General features: G+C 34.4%; 1 protein-coding gene across 7 annotated transcripts in view; it reads right to left on the bottom strand.

Moving 5' to 3' along the window:
• Hecw (Hecw ubiquitin protein ligase) overlaps window positions 1-19916 on the bottom strand; it is a 101996-nt gene that overhangs the window by 28454 nt on the left and 53626 nt on the right. Inside the window, exon 1 of one of the 7 annotated variants that reach the window (XM_021325231.3) lies at window positions 6503-6616. The exons of the other annotated variants lie outside the window; for them this stretch is intronic. Coding sequence (XP_021180906.2) covers window positions 6503-6519 — 17 coding nt within the window. The 5' untranslated portion in view covers window positions 6520-6616. Of the gene's footprint in view, window positions 1-6502; window positions 6617-19916 lie in introns of those variants that run through there. 7 annotated transcript variants of the gene reach the window in all.

Genomic DNA, 19916 nt, shown 5'->3' on the forward strand with positions numbered 1-19916 from the left:
CGTCTGACTAGAACTTCATACAATCCTATGTATCTTTGGGTACCGACAACAGTATACAAAGGATTATTTAACGGTATGTATGATATAGCTATGTGGTGCTTCCTCCAATTATATTATTTGCGTAACATGTCGGAAGATGTGAAGATGATCAGTTATGTTCTCTTTAATTGCCAGTATGGTTCAGAACATGCTAGTTTACCATGTTATCTCATGTTTTTACAGATGTTATCCTGAAATGTTTGCCCAGGAAAACGGTTGTTATTCTGATCATAGAAGGAAATAATTATTTTTTCCATAGGAATACGCATGAGATTAGTTGGTCTAATTAAATAATAAAGCTGTACTGAACATTGTTTTTATGAAATTCTCCTCTATAGTTACGTAAGTCTATGAACGAAGTATGGCAAACTGCCAATGATTTTTTTTTATTATTTAAGCGTCTATGGATCAGATAAATTAAATTAGAGAGTTTGAGATACTTCTAGATTCTTGTCTCCCAACATAATAGTGAACGAAGCTAATATTTAAATATTTTTCCAGTTTAAACAATCCAAATTGGTCCTCAGATCCGTACCGTTTATAAGCTACATGAGATGGGGACTACCTACGGGTGTGCGCACATCTAATATATCCCTGTCGCCTTAAGGATGGGGATGGGTCATCGCACACGAGGTATGGAAGGTCTGACAGGACGGCGTGCTCCCGTGCGCGTGCCAGGCCCACTGTCATGTTGTATGCTGTCAAATGTCGGATAGAGTATCGGGACGGTACCGCTTTGTTTCTATGTTAAGTGGTTCGAAGGATGTTAGTCACAATATTCGAAGAAAGCCAGCTGAGAATATTTCGAAGATAAAGTATTTAATAAAATAGTTAGCTGGGTTAGTAATATGGCAACACACTACACTAAGAATTAACCTAGGCCGGTTCTCCACGCAAGCTGAGCATATTTTACTTGATATGGTAAACTGCGGTGGTGAAACACAATATCTTAGGGAGCCCTTTCGCTTCCAATCATTATTAAGATTGTTAATGTGTTTATTGGAAGATCAGATTTGAGTTGGCTAACCGCATGTTATTTTTTTTCTATTCAGCTTCTTCACCAGAAGCCAAGCAGTAATAGGAACTACTGTTTTATAAAACAAAAATAGCTAAAACAGTCATTAATGTTGCCAAAAGGCTAACAGTAAAACGAAAACCAGACTATTGAAGGAATTTTTAGAAATGATTTCCTAATTTTTATCGTTTTGCATTCTAGTTTTCAGTGGGGCCATAAAACGGGCGCCGTTCATTACACGTACTTTTACTTTCACCGGCGGCTTAACAAAGAGACAAGGGCGCGGGACTCTATTCACAACGCTCAATGTAACGTTACTTTGTTTGTCATCTAATTACAACGCCATTAAGTCGTTGAGAAAAGGATTTTTGTAACATTTGTTATTGTTAGTGACACGCGTCCTTCCAAAGCTCCGCCTATGGCAAGCCGAGGCCTTTCAACAATACAATTCTGTTATACCTAACTAATTTGTGTAAATGTTCCAATGAGTCATGCTATGGCTAATATTGGAAACTAAAGTTTGTGTATTTATTTAACTCATAAACTAAGTCAAATGACATCACTTTAATTCTAATGCAACGTTCACAATATAGCTGAAAAGTTGTCTAAGTATACACAAAAACTGAACCAGATTGAGGATGATCACAATAGAAGCAAACAAACAGCTTGACTCAAACAAAACACATTGCAGCACAAAGTATCTACTTATATCTTCGATAATTATAGTCTGGGCTCAAGAAAGTTCAAAGAAATGGTAAATCAAAGAATTGAATCCTCAGAAACGGGCGGGTGCGCGGGCGCATCTACCTGCGTCAGGCCACTACTGCGTACCGTTAGATGAAAAAAATGGTATTGTGGCCCCAAGCTGTTGCCGGGGAACCAAAGGGTGCAGCGATTAGTGGGCTGACCTTATAAGCAATTATTTTCACGGAGACTCATCATGTTGAAGAAAGTTTTATTCAGAAGAAGTGGGTTCTCCAGTTCATTTTCCCTAAAGAATGAAGAATGAATCGGCTAAACCAGTCTATTTAAAATGACCAACCAAAACACGTTAAGTGTTGCCGATATTCATTTAAATTGATTCGCATTTTGTAAACGTCAAAATAATAAACCGAAGGTAATCTTTTGTCCTGCAAATCAAATTACATACATAATTTACAAATCAATTTCAGACTTCAACAAGGTTGTATTTTCAGTAATTCTTTACAAGACCGAAATACCCATTGTTTGGCGTGCAATCAATATTTATTTATTTATTGAAACACTTCGCATAAAAGAGATAGCAAGGACGAATTTCTTGACGGAACCCTTCGAAGCTAAGCTATACAAATCCGTGAAATGAAGCCAGCTGCGTGATACATCCGTGACATGTGAAAACATTTTGTAGAATAACAATGTATAGCGGATAATTTGACGGTAAATGAATAACGGGAACATTCAAACCACACTTCATTTAGGAATCAGAAAGATAATGGTAATCGTATTTCGTCAACGACCCAATTGAAGGAAAGAGATTACAGTACTGTTTAAGCAATAAAAAAAACCCCCGACCCAAAAAAGTATATGATAAAAGTAAATATTAAAAACGCTAAACCCTATAAAAAGCAAAAAATAACTTTTAACACTACGTAAACTAAACTTTGACGTGTCGGGGGACCGCTCTAATTCATTACTTCAGATACGTGTTTTTTTTTTAAACGATTGTTGTAATTAGGTAGGTATCATTTGATTTACCTATGTAAGTATTTATGAAGGTAAAAAGCGGTCCCCCGACACGTCAAAATTTAGTTTACGTAGTGTTAAAAGTTATTTTTTGCTTTTTATAGGGTTTAGCGTTTTTAATATTTACTTTTATCATATACTTTTTTGGGTCGGGGGTTTTTTTAAATTTATAATTTAATTTTATTTCATGCTTTTTAAAGGAGCTCCTTAATTTTTCCTTCTTTCATTTAATTTATTTTATCTTAAGATGGGGTCGCTATATGCGATCTCGGCCAAAGGAAGCTGTTTAACAATCCTCATGACAAACTGGCTCTGGGAGAATTGCACAGATTGAGAAACAATAAAGATTAACCTTTGGACATTCTAGATTTTTAGCAAAAATATAAATCGGTTTATCCGTTTCATTCCGGTATTCCAGGGTTTCATCCGCCACATCCCATTTCCAGCATCAGGTTCTCGTCAATCAGAAACATGAAGAGAACTCGTCAAGACAAATTCAACGAGCCCAAACTCGATGGGTTTACTAAAAGGCAGTTCAGGGTTACGTCTCCTACCTTCGTGCCCTAACAGCAGACCAGCTCAGTGGTTCCAAAAGACATTAGTGTTTCAAATTTCAGATCCCACATATACTTGCAAGTAAACTGAGCGTGTAACATTCCTATCACATCTAGCAAACGAGCTGATGACCTTGAAGACCTGAACCGATTTCCACCAAACATAGCTAAGAACACTCCCGACTGACATACCTTTTAAACAAAAAAAACCGCATTACAATCGGATCATCCGTTTGGGAGCTACGATGCCACATACACACACACACACACACACACACACACACACACACAGACACGTCAAACTTATAACACCCCGTCGTTTTTGCGTCGGGGGTTAAAAACTAAAACAGACTTCCATCAAACTCTTGAGTAAACTAAAAACTATAAAACCGGAATAGTGACGAACGAAACGGTCCCCTTTTAAAAGGCAATAAAATTAAAAATGTGCCTACGATGGTTAAAAAGGAGCTATAAATGGCAAAGGGTTTGTTTCACAATTCCTTTTGGCTTCCCTTTTACGAACTTTTGCAACCATTTTTGTGTCGGCTTTCTTTGTGAAAGTTTTCACCCTTCACGACTGACGCACGTGAAATGTCTGAGGAACGGTAACATATTTAATTTTAAAACATATTTTTTTTCTATTTTCCTTAAGAAACCCGTCAAGATGACGTCTATTTATCTTTATCCACACCTGAGATATTTCGCGAACCTATAATTTGGAACTCGACACGAGGATGGAGGTGCAAAAAACGTAAACTCTGTCAGATCCTGACAGCATTCCGTTAGGAGGCTCCCGAGGCTCAACAACTTCGACAATACAGGATTCCTGCACAATTATTGTGGCATTGTCGCTTGCACACCTGCGCGCACGCATCGCACAGTTACTTAGATATTTTTGGCGAAGCTTTTTTTACGTCGTGGGAACTGTGTGATGTTTTGAATAGCGCTTTTTATAGTCTCCTTACCTTTGAAGACAATCTGAATAAACTTTATAACGCGAGTTCGTATAAAATGATGAGAAACTATTTTCAGATCTGAAGATTCATTTATAGACTTTTCATTCCTAGAAGTTCTAGTTAGTGTCGCTTGAGTTTATAATTTTACTATCAGACGTTTTCATCGCTTGCATGAATGCTTTACTCAATTGTGAACAATACTATATTTATATTCGTAAACTCTAGCAGAGCTGGTTACTATTCAGTTACACAAAAAAGTTATATTACCATAAATATTAAACCTCAAAACTCTTCACGAGAAAGCCCTATTAAACTTAGTAATTAAAACTGTAAGCGACAACATATCTTTAGTCTGAGAACCTAGTTCCACCAGAGCCCTAATTACCTTCAAGCTTATTCACCACACGAAGGGTCGGCTTATCTATATCACATTGTCCAGTGAATCCATCGCAGATGTTATCTTCCATCGGTCGGCCATTGTTTGCCGCACTAATTATACCTAATACCTTTAGCGAGTGGATGCCGATGGTACTGTTGACATGCGATTAAAATTTCAGGTATCTAGGACAAGGCTGTTGAAGGTCTATTTGTTGTTTTGGATCACTACTAATTTGGATAAGGTGTGAAGTGAACAGTGTTTGTCTGTCATACAAGACAAATTTTAACATGAAATGCCAATTGTTCAAGTAATTTTGAGGCAATTACAAATGTAAAAGTTAAAAGAGTTCGCAATACTAAAATCCTACCATAAAATTTTCCAAATCACCTCATCGAAAATTGATTAACTGAATATTTGAATTCGTAGAATATAAATTTAGAGCGTTTCATTGCAAGTTCGTCACCATTTTGCGACTCAACCCCTGGCATTTGGGAAATGTCACACAGATCGTTGTTATTTGTGATACCTGCCCAGTATTTTATGTTGTACATGACCTTAATAAAAATGGAGCACTCGGCGATCGTTTGGATGTATTTCTATATTATATAAATGACGCAAAGAACGAAACAATAAAGGTTATGTGGTGAAGATTGCTTTAAAAGGAACTTGCTAGGAAGTGGCATGTTGTTGATAAAATTAATATTTAAAATAATAGAGTGCAAAATGTTGCAACAACCAACAGGTTTATAAGTTATTGCTTTAAAAGTCGAAAATGCATTAAGCTTCGTTAACCTGCTCGGAATGTGTATTGGGGTATCTTTAGTCCTACGGGACAGAGTACGCAAAACCATAGGTTTATATTTGTAGGTAGACAGTTAACAGCCAACAACTCCAAATTAATGAAGTTTGAAGCGACAGAGCTTTAATAACACGGACCGCCACCGTTTCGTTTCACGTGCTCGCGTGAACCTCAGATAAAAGCTATTTTAATAGCCTATGTATATAATTAACTAAATGGGTTGAAGGGTTTCTACGTCACGTGACCACAAACACCGTGTCACGTGAACTGGAAGCCTCCAACGCGCGCTGACTTCATCAACCCTATTACTTGAAATTTTCCCTTCGAAAGTAATTTCTCCCGAACGCACTCACCGCTTGTTTACGTCTGAATTTCAGGAAGAATACTTGAAGACCCTTACCTGAAACAATAAGAGCATGCGTTTAATATAAATTCAGAACATTTAGCAAACCTCCTCGACGTTATCAAAATAATATGGCAAGGATATCGATGTTTATTTGTTTTGCGCGAGCTTGCTAAGGATCAGTGAACGCACTGAAAATAGTCGACGCGGGCGTTGTGGCGCGCGCGAAAATAGCGCCTCACGCGGCGGCGCATACGCTCCTTTGTGAAACCCTATATTTACGCGCTTGATTTTCCACTTTTCAGCATGAAACTGACAAATCTCAAAATATCAACTAAGTAGTGTACTTATTGCAAAAACGGTGCATTAACTGGATGTTCTAAGTATTGTATTTAAAACAAGAAGAATCGACGTTAAAAAATGGATGAGTTACAAGGTCTGACGAGCGTTAAAAACCACTCGAGATTCTGAGTAATCGAAGAACCGATTGTTTATTAGCAATAATTACGTCGCAAATAAACGCAAACTTAGAGAGATGTTGTTGAAATTAACGATTTAATGAATTACAGCTACCGTCCCTTCACATAAACAATTAAATTGTATTACAAGTTTATCACAATCAAAATATGACGATTGATGACCTTTCCTAATTTATAAAATCCGCTAAGTCACAAATGATAATAAAGACAATTTACCTGTATATGTATTCCATTTAATCAGAATTAATTGTCCTCACTGCACTATACTATACGTCAACACTGCAATGCGCAATGATTGATATGATAACAAACAAAACATGCAATCACACTAATTCATTGTTTTCCTTTATTGTTACCCTATTATTTTGTACATATTAGATATATATCGCATGTAGATAAATCCATTTCCATTTGTGTAGTTTAAATTTGAATAATTAATGGAAAAATACGATCCTGGGGGTAAAACACCCACGCGTCTACATATAATTACCGTAATCAATAAACTGGAGTGTCCTATTAACCACCGTTTCAATAAATAAAAGTGTCCGTCTGAAAGGTCAATATATACCAAGACCCACGCGATTTTATAAAAATCAATATACACAAACACATGTATGGTGAACATTCAAAATCAATCAGATACGTTTTAACACCATTGAACGTGCAAACATGGTTTGTGACGTCATACCTCACGGGAATATTGAGAACTCGATAAAATCGCTCACAATATCGAGCACTCGAATGATCGTAAACATTCGGAAACATGTTGTTGACGGACAAAAGAGCTTTGTGTAACACACTAACTTTTGGACTTTACTTTTGGAGCCATTTTCCTTTTCCATTCTAATTTCCTTTTTTGAAAAGCTTTCTGGTCCTTCCAACGGCTTTATACTGATCGAGGAACTGTTTTTACAAATATCTGATTTGGTTGAATCGACTCTATACCTTTTTTGGTAAAACTTGCTGTAAGAATGTAAATAACCCAGAGTTTAAAAGATAAATAATATTTAGGAACTATTCATCAGGCCGTAAGGTTAATACCGTAGTAGATCCTTCCAGCATCAACAAAACCAAACACAAGAAACTAGCCAATCAAATTCAATTAAATTGCTTTTAATCAAGCGCCACAATTAGGTTAAGAGAATTTATATCGTTCTGAGGGCGATTGTATGCTAATGCCCGCATCATGCGCTTGCGCTGACGGCCGGCGATCCCTCATTGGGCCAGTAGCTATTGATTAAGCAAGTTGCGAAATCCCTTTGTTATTCCGTCAGTACCTACGTTTATAAAAGGGCTATTTTGTACTTTAATATCGTTATTAGTGTTGTTAATCACGATTTAGTCTGGCGAGAAGTAACTTTGTATTAAGTATTTAGATTTTATTGAGTATTACTCTAAGGGTTATGTCTGTTTATGGTCTATTAACATTGGTATTTAAATCAAAAACTCTATAACATCTAGACTCAACAAAGACAGAAGAACTTAGCAATATTAAATCATCATCATCATCATCATCATCATCAGCCTATCGCAGTCCACTGCTGGACATAGGCCTCTCCAAGTGCACGCCACGCAATATTAAATGATATCCGATAATTATTTTATTGAATTACCGTGCAGCTTTATTTTACATTTAAACAAGGTTTATGACAGACCTAAAAGGATGCAACAAGTATATGATAAAAGCAATAAACTTTTGTGCCAAGGTAGGTTCTCTCTGATTACCTCACAAGCAAAGCATGTAATATCATATCATTCATTCAATAATACAATTTTCTTCAACTTTCAAGAGGTTCCCACCCACTTACCCTATCTCAATGTAAAGGAGGCACTTGTCTATTACTCAATAACTCTGTAACACTGCGACAATGCAGTTATGTGATTGTCAGGAGCGATTATTGAAACAATGGACAATTACATGTAAAAGTATGTGCCTGCGCATATCTTAGTGTAAGCGAGGTGTTATGATGATGCTGACACCATTGCCTCTAAATCTTATCTAACTACTTCTTCCGAGCATTTTCCCAACTATGTTTGGGTTGGCTTCCAGTCTAACCGGATGCAGCTGAGTACCAGTGTTTTATAACATTCTAAATCTCATCAAAATAACAATGATTTTTTGGGCACTTTCAAATTCCCCACAATTATTATTTAAAGTCATCCCAATTCCAGAGTCAACAATATAATAGACAGATCTATTGCTTATTAGGATTAATTTCTCTCTTACACCGAAATCGGTATCAAAATCTTAGTAAGATACTAACTTATCTAAACAATTCTGACCATTACAAACACAAACAAATCATTAAATAACGAGGTGTAATAAACCTATTATATCTCGGCTCGCCTGCCTATTACATAATGATCATTACAATAGTACTTATTGACCTAATTGAGCCACAATTAGCGACTTGAATGAGCAGCGTGTGAACTAAACAATTACTTGACTTCAAGTTGGAATACATTACAAAAGGAAAACATAGTTATCGTAACTCAAGAGTTCTAACTTAAGTCTTAAGTTATAACGAATTGGTCGATTCGTCATCTCCCTAGCCTTTTTACCCAACTGTGTTGGGGTATCTGACCTGCTCAACCCAGTTACCCGGGCAACACAATACCCCTAGGTAAGACTGGTTGTCAGCAAAACCATTTACTGGTCTTCGAATCGGAACGATTTTGCATGAAGCAATCACCAATTATGACCAATTTATTTTTGAATCAATCAATTTGAAATCACAATATAGAAGGCTTCTTCAGAACAGGAAGTTCAGTTACGTATAAGCAACCCCTATTCTTATTTCATTTGGCATATTGGATGACTTTTTATATCAATTAAGTACTGTTGCGAACTGCATCAATTCGTTGTATACCTATTCGCATCTTAAAACAAAGCAATTTTTTAAAAATATTATAAAGGGAAGGAGAGAAATATTACAATGATTATACTATGTAGGTATACCTATCCAAGTTTTAGTTTCCAGACAGAATAGAAATTACTTACCTAATTGTGTCATAAATAAAGTATTGAAACAAAGACTGAAAAGTCTCAGATGGGTACTTAAACTAATTTTGAAACGCAATTGAAATACAAGGCCAAACGTCGAATTTTACATATAAATTAACAATTAAGCTACATCAGCATTTTAATTAAACGCATCTTCGCACTTATTCGTCAATTTTTCGGTTCAATGGCTAACGTTATTGGAATTTGGGATTCGTCTTAAATTAGAAATAATATCGCGATGACTGTGTCTATATTTGATGAGCTTGTTAACTCCTACTGGTTGTAACCGCTAAACAAAAATAAAATGAAGTGTTTTGTTGCTAAATTAGAGCTGAAATGATGACTAACGCTGTATAAATGCTGGCTGTGGCGTTTGATCTAGTCCTGGGTTTGGCTAGATCAAGTTAGGCTACAATAACAATTGATATGGATTGTATTAAAGCTCAAGTTAACAGTGAATGGTTTTTGTATATGCAGGCAGTGATTGATTGGCCAAAGTTACCAATATACCTACTAATATAAGTTCTACTTAAAAATGTTTCTGTCGCTGCAATCGACGAAGTATGACACAAATAGAATGATGTTTGAGTAGTCCTTAAAATCCAGCGGTGTTTCAGTATCCGGCCGTCAGGGCTTCACAAGCACGGAAAATTAGAAGTAAAGCTAAAGATCCATAAAGTTCTTTCAGACTTTCAGAAGTCAACGAGGTTCCTTTTCAGACCAATCGAAACCATATTAGGACCATGTTCTTATTAATTCGGGCACAAAGACCAGAGAACAGATACATAGCACCTACGATCCTTCTAAGCACGCAAACACAGGATGCACATTATTAGCGACTAGAACAAGTTCAGGTGCTATATTTTTATTAAATAATTGCAGCGCCCATTATCACGCACAGTCATGTTTCACCTTGACACAAGTTCAAATTACTCAAATTATGCAGCTAAGTAAATATATGTTTTGTAAAATAGTTAAATAAATTATGATTTCAAACTATTTTAAGGACACTTAACAAGGTTATAATTTTTGGCAATTATTTTGAAATTACCTGAGGTGGCCATTAAATAATGTTTTATACAGTTTTTTATAAAGGCAAAAACTATCAGAAATAAATTAAACCATAGCTTATGATAAATTATTTTTTTCACTTCACACGCGTATCTGCATAAAAATTGCATTTCGAAGTGTTATATTCCATTACAGCGTAATCATTTTTCATAAGCTTTTTAATTTAGTCCCTTATTAATATTTAAGATTAAGATACGCCATCTTTACCAAATGAACCTATTAAGTACCTACGTTTTTACATAGCATGCTATTATTTTTATTGATTACTTTATATTTACGGCTCATTCACTTCGGTATATTAAGCGCGAGGGCGGGAGGTCGTGTTTCTAAAATAGACTTATTAGCTATTATTTCAACTCCAATTGCTTTGCTATTTTAAGTTTAATCAAAATTTCATGTGCCTTAACATTCAAACACGTGCAATATTCATCAACAAAGATCATTGGTTTACATTACCTACTAGAAGGAGTAAGTAGTAGTGGGAGTTGGTTGTAAGCCGTGTGGGTTCCAAACAAAGCCCAATTCTTTCGAAATTGAATGTTAAGGGTCATGGTATTAATTCCCATGACCTTCCCACACAGTTCTATTCTGGATAATGACAGGATAGCATACGATAATTTGTTGGTAAGCACGACCTAGTTGATGCGTGTGATTATAACGACTGCGGCCGTTCAAAGCGCGCTCGATATGTGGGAAATATTATGTACACTGACAGTCCTATCCAGATGTAACTTTAGGTCCGTGATTTCATGGGAAAATGGCTAAAACGTTTTGCTGAAATTCTTGAATGTTGCATGGACCTTTAAAGTACTTTAAGGTTTGGCAAGGCTTTATTTGGGGGACAAATATGTACATTACTAAGTTCCATAACATTGTATTAGATAAAATCGCGGGAAGCATCTAATGCCTATTTGATAATAGCCTGACATGCTTACAACCTATCGGAAAATTCTTCGTAATACGGTTTGCAATATTAATGAGGAATGCAAACGATGTCATAAATTAACGAGTCAGCATTCAAGTAATTAAAAGAAACGAAGAGTTTCCTTAAAATGTTGTTATTTCCTTCGTATTATAAGAATAAGCTTCCACATAATTTTACTAACATACATCCCATTCTGGAGACTTATTATTATTTCTACGAAATATAAAAAACAAACTAATAAGTTTTAGTAAGAAACGAAAAGTCCTAATCAAGTCAGCGTCATCATTGACATTTAAGTTTCGTTATTATCACAATATGAGGATAATCAGTTTTATTTTAGGACCACAAAAAACTAATTACAATCGGAAACTTCCGTTGATATTTGAACCTTTCCGTGCATCCTCAAACTTCAATCAAGCAAAATACACAAACCAATATCATTAAGAAATAAAAAATAGCTAAGTAGGAAACCTATGGTTCCGTATATAAAACGAGCAAAAATCACGCTTGCTGTAGGTTTGGGAGCTCCCTAAAATATTTGTTTTATTCTAATTTCTAGTATTTTTTGTTATAACAGCAACAATAATATATCATCTATAAAATAATCAATTATCTAACTATCACGGGTCATGAGATCAGAGACACAGTCTGGTGACACAGACGGGCAGCGAAGTCTTAGTACAAAGAAAACCCTCCCCGTTTTTTAGAGTAAGGACCCCTAAACATGAATTAATGTGAGTACAAGTGTTGGATAGTGCAAACTTCCCCAGTAGCCACGGTAGCTTTCCGCTACCATTCTCTAAAAGGCTTCCAAGTTATTTCGCGATGCAAACTAACAGACAATTAGCTTAAAGCCATAATAACTCAATGAATCACTGTTTAACCATATGCGTTGAGTACCTACGCGTTAAATTATTACCATATCTATAGGAAAATTTGCTCATTCATGTACGATTATGGGCATAGTTACATGGAAATTCATTGCGAATATTAATTACTAGGTGAATATTTATTTTATGACATGTAATTGGAGGTTTCTATTCTGAAATGGGCGTGGAAATTTATTTCTCTTTTGTCTGGAAATCTACTTAGTAATATGATCCTTGGTTAATCTGAGTCAAAGAATATTCGTTGCATGATTGTTAATTATTACTTTATCCAATACTTTTAAAAGCTGAAGAGTTTGTTTGTATGTTTGCTTGAACGCACATACCTCAGGAGTAATTCTTATTTGGAAACTTACTTCAGTTTTAAGCTTTTTTTATAAGAAAATATGAAGTATTTGTTTCAGGAATCGGTGACGGAAGCCAGTTTTATTTAGATACTACTCTATATTAGAACTCTACCAGATTATGTAATAAAATTCCAAAATTGCGGATTAAAACCCTCGGATCTTCGATTATTATTTTATTCAAAGGAGTAATTAATCTAACAAATTAATATTTCCTACAACATAATTAATGTACATTCGAAAGATAAATGTATTCACGGTCTGGCAGATTCTGAATGCAAATGTTAACATGCGCGGGCGCAGCAAGTGAAAACTGAACTGAAAGAAAGTAAGTTCACAACGAATGTTTTTAATTAACATAGATATAGAGATAATACACAAACATTATAATATTTGTAGATTTATGATGGTTAAAAAAGATATGAACCATCTACCTCCGCTTGTCTTCGTAATTTCAAATTGGCTAACACAAAATATTCAAAAGCTCGCTGTTGTAAGTCACTACCTATTAATAATATCTATGTTCGCAGAAATATGTGTAATTAAAAGCTGTCAAACGGACTTTAGCTGTCAACATTATTAAATTAACATCCCGAAATCTTACTTGGAATCCCAAGCCTTTGTCAAAAGTCCTTGTAATAAGAATAATCTTGTGTCAATACAGTCAGTAACATAAATTATAAGTTTTAATTCACCAATTAAATATGTTTAATTACCTACAGAAAAACGCTGATCAATCTGAAACAAAGAATCACGATAATTTTAATTTCTTTAGCTATTAAATAGGTAGATGTTACCTCATTTCACGCAATCTAGCCGCCATTAATGCCAATGAAAACAATGACTGGTGTTTAATCAATGTTCAGGATTTTCCGAAGGAAAACCTTATTATTTTTTAAACGTAATGATAACCAAAATGTGTTACTTCTTAAAGACGTTACGAAATTAAGGTAATCTGTGGTATAACTCCTCATTGGACCTTCCTATCAGTATTTACTTAGACCGCCCGTTTTGTCACCTAAACTTTTTTAACATTTTATGTAGTTTTTTTTAATGTCAATCGGTGTATAGTGTACATCATCTATATAAATAGAAATGAATTGTTGTTCGTTAGTTTGATTAAAACTCGAGAACGGCTGGGCCGATTGAGCTGATTTTGGTTTTAAAATGTTTGTAGAGATCCAGGGAAGGTTTGAACGATACGAAGTTCGCGGGATCAGCTAGTAAAGAATATATCTATCTATATACTATTTACGAACAAGTTGGTTTTATTTTATTTGAAGCCAGAAAAATATAGACATTTTCACATAGGTATTTTTGTCGCCGACTGTACCTCCTGTACTTCAATATTTATGCTCCATAAACGTCGTTCTGTCATAAATATACGAGACACGAACTTAGAAGTATATTTCTTGGAAGCCCTATAGAATATTAAACTTTTATAGACAATGGGTGGCACTACGAAAACCTTGGAAATTATAGGAATTGTCACAAATAATAAATATCAGAAAACTTATTTTTTTGTAAAATAAACCGTATCACCTACTCGAGAAGATTCAATTTCTTACCAAGTATCAAGTTTATCATGCTCTGTTCATCACTGGTTTAGTTCTAGTGGTACTCGTATTGCCATTTTGCCAAGAACACTTTTTCGAGTTTACACTCTATCCTTCACTAAGAATTTTCAAGAAGTACTTCACTTGGTAATCGTAAACTAGTACTAACAAATTGCCACTAGAACGGATATTTACTACTTAATACACATCTAAGTCACGCGACCAATATCAAAAACAAAACTGACCAGCACGAACATACATAATCCTAATCCCCAGATAACGAGATCAGAGTTCATTACCTAACACATAAATACATACATTTCCTTTTTATCTTCGAACGATAACCCTGAAATGGTCGGTAAGTCAGTAGCTCATTTATCGAAGACATTATGCCTCAACAAATGATGTTAGGCGTGATAATGGCATAAACAAATAGTAAGCTATGTTATCTTAAGGACTGGTTCAGATAGCGTAAAGTGCGAGCTTCGGATTGAGTTGGAACTTTAGTAACGGGATGTATTGGGTAAATGGGTATTTGAGTGTTAATGATGATATAGAATAGTTTTGGTGGTATTAGAGACCCAACTCTGGGTTAAGCTCGCTTTTGTACACCAACTTTCCCAAATATGTATGTAAAAGATGCATCGACAAATGTGCAATAATGCAAAAATAACAGACCCTTTTACTTATTAGACCCTTTTGTTAAGGGATAATTTTGGTTGTCTTACTACCATTGCATATATTCGGTACTGCGTTTTAATTCGGAACACCATTCTCCTACAGGAACTCCATTCTCTATATTTTCTTTACTTTAAGTTAACAAGGTATCAAGTAGTATCTAAACACCGTCTTACAAAACCATTTGCGCACTCATATTTATTCTGCCCAATTTAAATACACCGTATATTGAAGGGGGCCTTGCTACTGCAATTCTATAATAAATAATTCCGTACTCTGCAAACTGACACAAGGATAGACAAACGAAAACGCTTTGTTAAATGTTATTAACATTGTAGTGTCTGCACATCGCTGGCTTTAAGTTATTCATTTGTTGCAAAATGTTAAAAGAAAACATCTTTATGTTTCTATACTTAGTAGACGTATGTGTAAATCTGAAGAGTTTGTTTGAACGAGCTAAACTCAGGACTATGACAGATAGCCTATTTATTCAAGACTTTTTTCTAGGTGTACTGAGCTTTATGTATCTGTACCTACATAGGAATAGTACATAATAATGTACCTTATGTATGTATAAAGTTTCTCTTAAAAATCCTTGTTGTCTTGTTCATTTTTTTATGCCACATCAGAGAGAATCAGCCAGGAAACTTCTTCACTCAATCGAAAACCTAGCTTATACCGATGAGAATTAAGTTACAACTATCTTTAGCTTTGGGTTTCAGGCTACCTGGGTGTATTTGCCGTAACATACCAATTAATACATCGTATTAGTTCCCTATTTCTTACAAGAGTGAACTAGCGCTCTACTTAAACTTCACTATCTATAAGTTGCGAAAGTATTCGTTCACTAATTAACGCGTCTGTACTTTCAAAGAACTAATGACAGCACTATCACTATTTCTTTTCGGTTAAAAACAATTAGGTTTTTGTGTTCACTCGGTAGTACGATAAATGGATGACATTAACTATTGATGAGAATGTCGAGTATTTAAGCATTTAAATGGTGTTTATGGAACTCGTCGAAAGATAATTTTGTTTTATGTTTTGGAAATAGAATTGGAAGCGACTTGTTATGTTAATTTATTGGTTTTGTGGTTTTCAGGTGACTGTAGCGAGGTTTCAAGCAGTAGCTAGCAAGAAATAATTCAATGATTTTTAACTGACTTCCCAAAAAGGAGGATTTTCGATTCGGTTTTCTGTTAAACTAATAAATTTAAATTAAGTAGTGAGGGGTCAATACTACTGCTACCTTATTATTTACTAGCCTAAACCATAAGGTTTGTCAGGAGTCGGTGATTTAAACCTAGTACTAAATCCGGTTCTTTTTAAGACCACTTATTATTATAAGTTGTGTAATATATGCAACTACTGCAACTAGTAAGTAGCATATTCCTATGCAAATGATTTATATCTCTTATATTAGCTAGGAAGTGGAACGAATATAAAATTATGATGAAAAATACATTAATTTAAATATCACACAGGTAAATGTACTGTTACCCGATATGGAAGACGGTCCAGATTTTTACTTACGTATTTACGTTTCTAAAAGGGTATGTAGACCTAACGGGGACAAAAGGATCTACCTGTAGGGTTGTCAAATCAAGTTGTACTTTAAAACATTTGGTCCTGTTGTTACATTACGATCAAATTGATGATATTTTTATGCCTGTAGTGTACGTGAGGTCTGTTTTATTCCTATATGACATAATACCGTCAAGACTAAACCATATTACGTTAGTTAAATTCCAATTCACTACAACGTAAGTCAAGTAAATAAAAATTCCATCAAATATTATATCAACGAAGAACTCTTTCTACAAAAAAAAAAAGAAAAATACATTTTTTTCTCATAATCATGAGAAATCATTATACAGTATTAGAATTATTACAATCCCTGAATGCAACAACCCTATTACCACAAGATATCACTAGCAACAATAACGGTGCAGTCAAATGCACAGCGCATTCAGAAAGCTGCATTTTCTCGAGAATTAAACGCCTGTTCTTATTCATAGTCCAGTCTATTTGTATTTAGATCGCTTTAGCACTTGGAAAGGGCAATTGACTTAAATCATAGTACTAATGCAAAAAAGAGATTTTTATAGATACGGTCATAAAAATGAGTTTTAATACTAGAGTTCCAACTATGATTATGGCACACGTGCATTTTACAAAGTTGTGTTCGATATTTTGTTTCTTTTTTTTCAGTTTTTCTTTTTTTTTAATTGTTTATATTTTAACGAATTAATTTGGTTCATGAAATTTTAGTAAGTAGATAACATCTAGCGCATTTTCATGATTTTTGTGAGAGTTTTAGCGAAGAGCCTCACAAACTAAAATATTGCGCTTACAAGCAATTACTTCTGACATCACCACAGAAATAAAAATGACTAATTCACATGACTATGGTTATAATTACTCTCATAATCACAGACCATACATATAGTTCACAAAGAACTATAGTTAAAACGATGACTAAAAGCGCTCCCTATGAAAGCATGACACATCCAGTTGAAATCGATTGTGACATCATTGTACTGAGTTAGCTTAGTACAAGCAATAAACTTTAATTGATCTTGCTAAGCTTATAATCCGCGTTTTTTTTTAAATACTAGAATAAAAAAAATGCTGAACAAAATTCAACCTTAGGCTGTTTGAAATAGAGTTGAAAATGATGTAAAACTGGTTAGTGATGGCTAGTTTTTTTTTGCAAAAAATAGTGCATGATACGTGCTAGGGCTGTAGGAGTGAGGATGCATTTGCAGTCATTAATAACTAACCGCGGTTGTAGACTAGAGGCAAAAACTGAGCTAGACCTACCGTAACATATTAGATCTTGCACTCAGGAAATAATAGGAAATGTTACCAGGAAATGTGTTTAGGAACTGACAGACGGATTAATGTATAATCTTGGGAAGCATTTTTAATTGAAGTTAGGCAAAAAAAATGATGATAAAAAATTATAATTTTGCTCATTTTTTTGGATTTATTTCCTTTTTATGCTAATTATTTAGTGCTCATTGTAATTCAGTTACTTAAAAAAATAAATAAAGTGTATAAAAAATTTAAAAAATATATAATTTTATACATGGGCTTCATACTACCTATTCCAGCACTCCATAAATCTTCAAAAGTATTAAATTATGTATTAACAATAGAATTAAAGTAGTCAACTATCTGGTTTGGCAGCAATATTATTGTTTGTTTGGAACACAATTTCCATCAAACTCACTTGTATACTTAGATTTAAATTCAATGAAAACTTATTTTTGACACGGTAAGCTTAAAATCAATTCTTTATACCATTGAGTCACCAAGAACATTAAAATAGATAAAATATCGACTGCATTGCTTGCCGTTCACTATTCAAACGAAAACATATAATTTTTGTTCGACAGTCCTGACAATAATCACTCTTAATTATTGCACGTACATGGATCATTAAATCCAGAATTATTTTCAACCCTAATACAAGGGAAAAGCGTTGATATTTGCTTGGTTAATGCGATTTTTATAAATACGCACGTTCGTCGGTCAACCGCAAAGCATAGGTAATGTTGAATCCATTATAAAATACTTCTGTACGGATTTTGCGCATAGTAGCGTTGAAATAAAAAAGGGCGAGGCCTCCCATACATTTTCTATTTTATTTTATTTTACCTTTAAATACTGCAGTTTTGTTTTTTTATCGGTTTACTTTGATAGACTGCATTTAAACAAATTGCAGTAAAACTTAGGAATGTTTCTATAATTCTGAATTAATATTCTGACTGCGACGCGTAAACGATACATAGGCATATGCTGTCATGACTTAATGTTGTAAATAAACATTTATTTTCTGTATAAAAACATAATTATCAGTTATACTAGCGGTCGCCATCACATCATCCTTTGCTATGATTCATTTAATTACTGCAATAATTTGTATTATTACAATTATGCAATAGTAAACTAGTGATTATCATATTAAATTAATATATTAATTTGTTCATGTATATCACTGAAGGAATGGGGAAATAAAGTGTACATAATATATGCAAATAAACGTGCAATGATTTAATATACCTAATTATTACTTATGTTTGTTCACCATCATTTCATTTATAAAAGCAGAACTATATTCTATATTTTTGACTACATGAGACGCTCGATAATTTCATGAAACGGTTACATTTTATGGCGCCCCAATTCGGACACAGTCGGTCTAGATTATTAGGCTTTTCTTTAAAACACCCAGAAATTACCCGAGATATTTAAAAAAGTGACCAAAGCCTGGAGTGACCGATTCAACCACCATACAGACAGACCAAAAAGCCTTCAAAATAAACCAAACCGCATTACAAATACATAAACAACATTTCATTACTGAATCAGGACACAAAATATAAAACAGTTATATACCCACAAGTCTGTGACTAATTACAGCTAAGTAAATACGAGTAAATAATATAGTACGCTACAAATTAGAGGCAGACTGAGTGGCACCCGGTGTAAGTATGCCACAGAATTATATGGCATTACAAATATATTAGCGGATTTTTGGTGGAAACTGTGCCAGAGGTGATTGTGTTTTGTTTGTGCAGCATAGTTAATGGAGCAAGGTAGATATGTGTTTTTATCCGATGCTATGAAAGGGTTGTGTTTTTGGAAATTGATTTGAATTTTTCGTATGGAGTAGAAAAAATAGACTGTAGAATAATGTAAGTATTGATTTTGTGCCCAGTAAAGCACGTTCACATTTGATGTTTCTGTAAGCCCTCTGTTCACTGCGAACTTTCAGACAAACTTACAATGATCAGGTCAGACCGAGTTAAAACATTGATTGCGTATAAGATTAACTTACAAATAAACTGTCAACCAACTATAGAGCTAACTATTACTCCATAGTTTAGTCTGCAGTGTCTTCTAAGCGTAGATTGAAAACCAAAACAAACATTTTTGGAAAACTTTGCTTTACGACGACTTTTTATTTATTTGCAAAAATCTTTAATATTTTCATTGACCTCGCCTTATTACATAGCACAAATAATTTATTTATTTATTTACACACCTTACATCTACCCTTACAGGACTTGCCTAATGCGGCAGATGGGTTCTTATTAATTTATTCTAAACTAAACTAAAAAACACATACATAACAAATCAATACAAACACATACATC

The sequence above is a fragment of the Helicoverpa armigera genome, chromosome 9 (assembly GCF_030705265.1).
Source record: "Helicoverpa armigera isolate CAAS_96S chromosome 9, ASM3070526v1, whole genome shotgun sequence".
NCBI classification, from domain to species: Eukaryota; Metazoa; Arthropoda; class Insecta; order Lepidoptera; family Noctuidae; genus Helicoverpa; species Helicoverpa armigera.